This window comes from Harmonia axyridis, chromosome 1, assembly GCF_914767665.1.
Source record: "Harmonia axyridis chromosome 1, icHarAxyr1.1, whole genome shotgun sequence".
Classification (NCBI taxonomy): domain Eukaryota; kingdom Metazoa; phylum Arthropoda; class Insecta; order Coleoptera; family Coccinellidae; genus Harmonia; species Harmonia axyridis.
The window spans coordinates 18,448,911-18,455,489 of NC_059501.1; the positions used below are offsets into that span (position 1 = coordinate 18,448,911).

A 6,579-nucleotide genomic window follows, 5' to 3' on the forward strand; every position below is an offset into this window, starting at 1 on the left:
AGTTTACATCCAATGCGTTTCCGTGTGGATCTGCGATGTAGTTCGCGCTCCTATGTGTAGATACGGTATTTACGCGAACTAAGCAATATGTGGCTATACGGTGAGCGCATTAGGCGTCTGAGAAAAAATTTATTAACTTGTGTCCCCACAGTGGACACACTAGGAGACAAAGGGTTAATGTGATAGTTCTTGGATGGACGAAATCAGAATTAGTTGTGAAAAAATAATTTATATTCAAAATATAAAACAAAAATTGGTGTTAAGAGATTTGCTTGCTTAAGTAATCACACCTTGCCTAACCAATCATTATTTCCATCATAATCGATGAGGGATATATTTTTTCATGAAATCTAAAACGTGTTTGTACAGCATGTCTCTCACATTAGTATGATAAACGAAGTCGAAATGGTTGAACTTGTCATCTTCTACAATGAATTTATAAACACAGTTGCCCAATTCTTTAGATAAATCGTCCATATCCTAAAATTGAAGTTATTAAAATTAGAGTGTTGAGAACGCTTCTTTTTTTCTTTTTTTTACCTTCACTCCATAACATGTATCATTCTTGGAATAAAATAGACCAATAGGAACAGAAACCTTTGATATGTCATAGGAGGGTGGTACCTTCTTCTTATATAATTTCATATTCTGTTCAGGACCATAATCATACATTGTGAATCTGCAACCTTGAAAAAAATTGATTTTATATGTTGTTTATGAGATATGGATTTTGATAGATAGTTCTGATACTAGGCATAAATTGAAGAATAAATCTTCAACTACCAAAATAGAAATTTTTTACTTGAAATTAATATTTAATCAATTAATTTATCGTTTTACCACCAAAACGGGGCAATGTAAAACAATTGGATTAGTTTTGTAAATATTAAATACGAAGAACAATTCGTGTTGATATTTAAATGGTAATCTTTCTCTTGGACGATAAGGACAATGTCTAACGTGGATATACGAAATATCCCTGATTTCAGGCCTTTAGGACAACCAAAACTTAACTAGGAACAGTGGCATCAAAATGTCTATTGGTCTGCACTTTTTAAGTTTCATTACCATTAGAAAATTACCTATTTAAACATATTTTGACAAATAACATCATGGAAACGGAGTCGACCTCCTGCGCAATTTTCTTTTTTTTTATTTTTCTCGTGAATTTTACCGATGTTTTGATAGTAAAACTTCTATTTCTATTCGGGGCAGATAATTATCGAACAAACCAAAGATCATTAAAATTAAGCCCTTCGTGGGTTAACTTTGGGTAACTAATGCGATATCTCTTAATTACAAGATAGATAAATAATTAGAAATAAAATGAAATTCACCTCTGACTATCTGTGAAAAATGCACTAATTGCTTCAGGGAAACAGTATTTGGTGAGGTTCGACACAACAGTTCAGGTTTCAACTGAAAAGAAAGAATATAATATTATCAAAAGTGTCAGATTGGAGAGAAAGGTAGACAATTGCTTGAGTTTTAAGTTGGATGAAATCAAAGATATTGTAATTTTATCAAAAGTGTCAGATTGGAGAGAAAGGTAGACAATTGCTTGAGTTGGAAGTTGGATGAAATCAAAGATATTCGTTACTGATGAAACATCAATAAACATGAGTAGCAGTCAGATTTGCAGCACCAGCAACAACTATATCTACTATGGCTGTAGTTACAATTATGGCTGCTGCTTTTTCAAAATCTTTTTCCCGACAACCTTGTCACACGGTAAAGCGTAAAACCAATTACCTTGAACAGTATTCAAAATATTGAAAAATGCACCAATTTCAGCAAGGATTTATTTGGCTTTAGCCTTGAAGCTGTGAAAGAATAAGTGATGCGAATATATCATCCAAGTATGATGGATCTAAAAAATCAACAAAAATCCTTTCTTTCTTTTTCTCGAAATAACAATAACTCATTCATAAACTGTTGTAAAATGGATTAAAAAATAAGCGCTGAAACTCACGTCTTTACTGGATTCTCCGATTTGATAACCCCCAATATAACTCCATAGTAAACTGAATATAGAACGCCCAATACTATATTTAGAAGCTTCAAGTCCAATTACTCTCGTCAAATAACATAATATGTCTCCTTGTAGAGGTATATGTAAGTTGTCAGCGAACCACTGTGAATAAGGAAATATCCATAAAATTAATGCATTCATTCCTCTAGTCATATAATCATAAATATTTGGAGAATGCTTGGAGAATTATGACAGCTATTACGTATGTAATGGCATTTTAAAATTAAGTGAATATTAAATATGAAGCAGTAGTCCTTGGTGAAATTAAGTTTTATTATCTACCTATAAAATTTATAAACAGAAATACTTGGATAGGAGTTTTAAACTAATTTATGCAAAATATGATTTGATTCTTAGATTGAACCATAGGATAGTTTCATTAAGTTAAAGTACCTGCAAGGCTGGTGGGACACAGTAAAAAAAAACCTTCATCAGTGACAATTTAGTGTCTTTGTACTTCATTGCTGGACATAGGAAACATGCGACTTCTATTTTGTCATTGTATTCTAGTCTTGTAGATAATAGTATCGATAGTGCTATACATCCTTGTGAGACCCCAATATAATACAGTTTTTTTTGTTGAGTTTGTTCCAATATGAAATCAATAAATATTGGAACATCATAAATACCGATTTCATGGAAACTGAAACAATCTTGAATCAACGATTAATATTCGATTCAAATGATCATATGAAAAGTTCATGAAGAGCACGAGAACGAATTTTGAAAAGCCTCATTTACTCAACTGCAATTCTGATTTGTAATTTTCAAACAAATTTTAGCACGGCATTCAAGATCCGAAATTACCCAAATAATTTCAAGTTTCAAGTTTTATGGTTTGAGAACATACTCATCTAACTCATCGGCTCAAAATTATAAACATTCAGGCATCTTGATGAGAAGATCTGATCAGAAAAAAACAATGAATTTTACAAGAGGGTTTTCACATATTATTCTAATTGCTCATTGAAACTTTTTGAAAATGTGGTTTGAAATGTATAATGATATCAAGAAACTTTTCGGAAGAGTTGAATTTTATGAATAAGCATTACCTATAATCCCAGTATTTCTCGGAATTCTCTTTATATGTTTTGTGTCCCCTCGAATATGTGGTTCCTCTACAGTTCGCAATCCAAACATCTAATCCAAAATCAGCCAAATAATAACCCAGTTGGTGTTTTTCCATAACTGATTCAGCTACACTAGCTGTAAAACCATGAACTATCAAAACAGGTAGTGCTTTTATCGGATTTTTAACATTTTTCGTTCGTATCCTGAATAGAGTTACATAATATCCGTCTTCTGTACATAGTTCGAACATCTTCCAATGATAGCCATTCTTTTCTATGACTTCTCCCTGAAAAAAATATTGCACAATAGAACTGCAATTGTCTTGAAATTATTCATATGGATCCAAAATATATTCTTTCGAAATTCAAGCATATGTATTGATAACGAAAAAAAAATTATGAAAAAAAATTAGAAGGAATGAATTGAATTGAATCAGATTCTTCATCAGAACAAATGCTATTAAATTAATATCAGTTTGGAAATTAACAGAGGGATTAGTCAGAAATTAATTGAAATCTGGAATAGTATCGATTCATACTTCATTATCTGATGGCATCTAAATGAAATGTCTCGTGGTGTTAATAAGAAACTACTACCAACAAAATATCAAGACAATTATTCGGGCTGAAAGACTAAAGCACCTAAGTCCGTATCTGTAGCGATTACCATTTATTTTGATATATGTAATCTTATAAATATAAATCAAATTACGTTTTTTAGTGTGCCGATAAATGGAGTATGGCGACTTATATGATTTATTTAACGAATGAGTCACACAAAATATTGAACGCTGGAAAAAAAATTGATAATTTTTGCGCTCTTCACGGCGCTAGTTGATAAGAGTACCTAAAGAATAATAATAGTAAGGTTTCATTCTGAATAGCCTGCTACTTGGGGTGTTTTTACTTTCGAAGCTATCGTCTTCCGACATTTGATAAGTAGAAACTATTTCGATACCAAAAATGGAACGATACAAACTTCAATAGCGCGATGAAATTTTGCTGTCACAATCGAAGCACATTTGGGTCGTCGTGAAGCAATTTCTATGCCGTCAATAAAGAAACTGGTGAAAATTCATTTGTTGGAAAAGGTTTGTGATGTGAAGAATCGAAACTGAGTGTTTTGCTCAAAAACAACTAAGGATATTCTTGCTAAACAACATGTACTTTCAACAATGGGCACTATTTTGCCATTATACAATTTTTCAAGAAAATTCCATTTCTGGAATAGCTGATCAAAATTGGCAACCATTATTTTAAATGATTGAGTTGAAAATTTATGTTTGCGGATATTGCCCAGGGTTTTCTACAGAATTAAAAGATATCATGAAAAATAATTTTGCTTAGGTCGGGAAGAAATGAAGGTGGACTATCAATATTGTTATGATAATATTCGTTCGTCGTATAATTTTGTGTTGATAGTGTTATCAGTAGTGGAAAATTAATCAGAATGTTGAAAAAAAATAAAACAATTACTCAATCATTTCTCAACAGCGGATCCGGTCTAGACATTTTGTAAGTAAATAAAAAATAAAAATTTCAAATTTGATGCAAAATTTCATGTCAACATCGTGAACATAATTGTGGGAAATTCAAGAATATTTCGAGTGCATACATAGAATGATCGCACGTTCCGTGCAAAGTTACTTAATCATGACCTTATCATAAAAATGAAGAAATTTGAAGAATATTGAAAGAGTTACCTCCAGATTTTGTTACAACCGATCCGACATAGTTGAGTTCTCCAAGTAAATATCAATTTTAAGCTGTGTGTGACCATGTATTATAAAAATTGAAAAAATATTGAGTGGCATGAACTAACGTGAACTTAGGATCTTTTGGCGTTGGTAATTCTTGAGTCAATTTCAGCCTTGAAGACCATAGAACTGTAGGTATGTAACGGGTGTTTTTTAGCTTCATGGGTTGTTGTCTGCGATTTGACAGTTGAGAATTTCAAACTGTGTTGACATTTCGCTTCAGTAAGGATTGACAGTTCATCGTGAATGGTTCAACACCAGAACAACTCACCCGATTGTGGAAATTTACTTTGGAAAAAATCTGTTTGTGACGTTCTTAGAGTACTTCGTGCATTTTACGGACAACATAATCGGCCTAGTGAGCAAGCAATTCATGCAGTTATTGATCGTTTTTGCACTAATCATACTCTTCTCTGTTCAAAACCATCAAGAAGACAAATAAATGAGCGTACTGAAAATAATATTGGTGCAGTAGAGCGAAGTGTTGAAGAAGACGCTGAAATATCGATACGTCGCCATTCTGAACTGGTTGGCCTTTGTTGTTCGACTACGTGGAAAATTTTAGGTGAGAATCTTGTCTCTGAAATACAGCTTGTGCAAGAACTAAAGCCAAATGATCATCGTTCACGTTGAATATTTTCTGATTGGGCTAATGTGAAATTGGCCGAAGAATGTTCACTGAAAATATGGGTTTCATATCTGGTTAAATTGATTCGTCAAAAAGCAAGATTGACTCCATTACATCCATTGAAAATGACTGTTTGGTGCGGTTCACACGCTGGCAGTTCTATCGTTCCTTATTTCATTTGAAATGTGAAAAAAACTGCGGTTACGGTGAATCTGGAGCCATGCTGACTGATTGTCGTTTCTAAAAATTTGTCAGCTAAACATCGACGACATTTGGTTCCAAAAAGATGGCGCAACTTGCCATACCCTCAACCCTCAATTTATTGCAGAATCAATTTGGTGACAACTTTATTTCCAGGAGTGGTCCTGACAACTGGCTTCTTTATTCGTATGACAATACTCTTCTCGATTACTTTTATCGAGCTATGTTAAGTCATTGGTTCATGCCGACAAACCAGCAACTCCTGAAGGATTGAGAGCAAATATTCAAGTCACCCGATTTATTGAAAAAATTAGTGAACAATTGAACTGATCGAATGGACTATGTAACTCGTAGGCGCGGCAGACATATGCCAGATATCTTTTTCAAAAATAAATGCCTTGAAATTATCTACCAGATTGTAATGATTAAAAATTCATTCCAACAATTCGAAATTATTCGTGAAATATGTATAATACATACTGTATATCTGGTGATATCTTCACAACACTGACTCCTATTAAGAAACTTGTATTCGGTATGCAACATATTGTGAATCTTATTTGTTCAGAGGATGTTCCACTGATTTTTTGTTTGTAGTTTATTGAACTTGTCACCCAGAGACTCAAGATATCATTGCCAAATTCTGGAATCTCGTTCTGATAAACACTTTTATGATATTGCTATTATCTTATCACGAGGCGCAGATACGGATTCAGTACAGGCGTAATCACCTCTCGAATATATTTCTGTGAAGTTAATGATTTTTTTACGCGAATGTCGTACAATATCGAATTCTTTGAACCTAATTTATGGGTTTGAACATTTGATAGAGGTCAATTTTTCCTATAGCCTTAAGCGTACAAAATGATGTTGTATCAAAGGCATTCTAGC

At 33.0% G+C, this 6,579-nt stretch overlaps 1 protein-coding gene across 3 annotated transcripts; it reads right to left on the minus strand.

Annotated features, from left to right (window-relative positions):
* Positions 1–209: 209 nt before the first annotated feature.
* LOC123688927 (lipase 1-like) lies at positions 210–6,328 on the minus strand. Of its 3 annotated transcripts, XM_045627683.1 has the most exons (8): positions 6,169–6,267; positions 4,806–4,844; positions 3,085–3,389; positions 2,426–2,675; positions 1,973–2,134; positions 1,338–1,419; positions 541–686; positions 210–480 (listed from the first exon to the last, which is right to left on the minus strand). In XM_045627683.1, exons 3-8 carry the CDS (start codon positions 3,351–3,353, stop codon positions 316–318), a joined length of 1,074 nt encoding a protein of 357 aa, XP_045483639.1. In that variant the 5' UTR covers positions 3,354–3,389; positions 4,806–4,844; positions 6,169–6,267; the 3' UTR covers positions 210–315. The 3 variants fall into 3 exon arrangements, with proteins under 3 accessions (XP_045483639.1, XP_045483638.1, XP_045483640.1); XM_045627682.1 differs by lacking the exon at positions 4,806–4,844 and having other exon boundaries at positions 6,169–6,328; XM_045627684.1 differs by lacking the exon at positions 4,806–4,844 and having other exon boundaries at positions 3,085–3,238; positions 6,169–6,319.
* Positions 6,329–6,579: the final 251 nt, after the last annotated feature.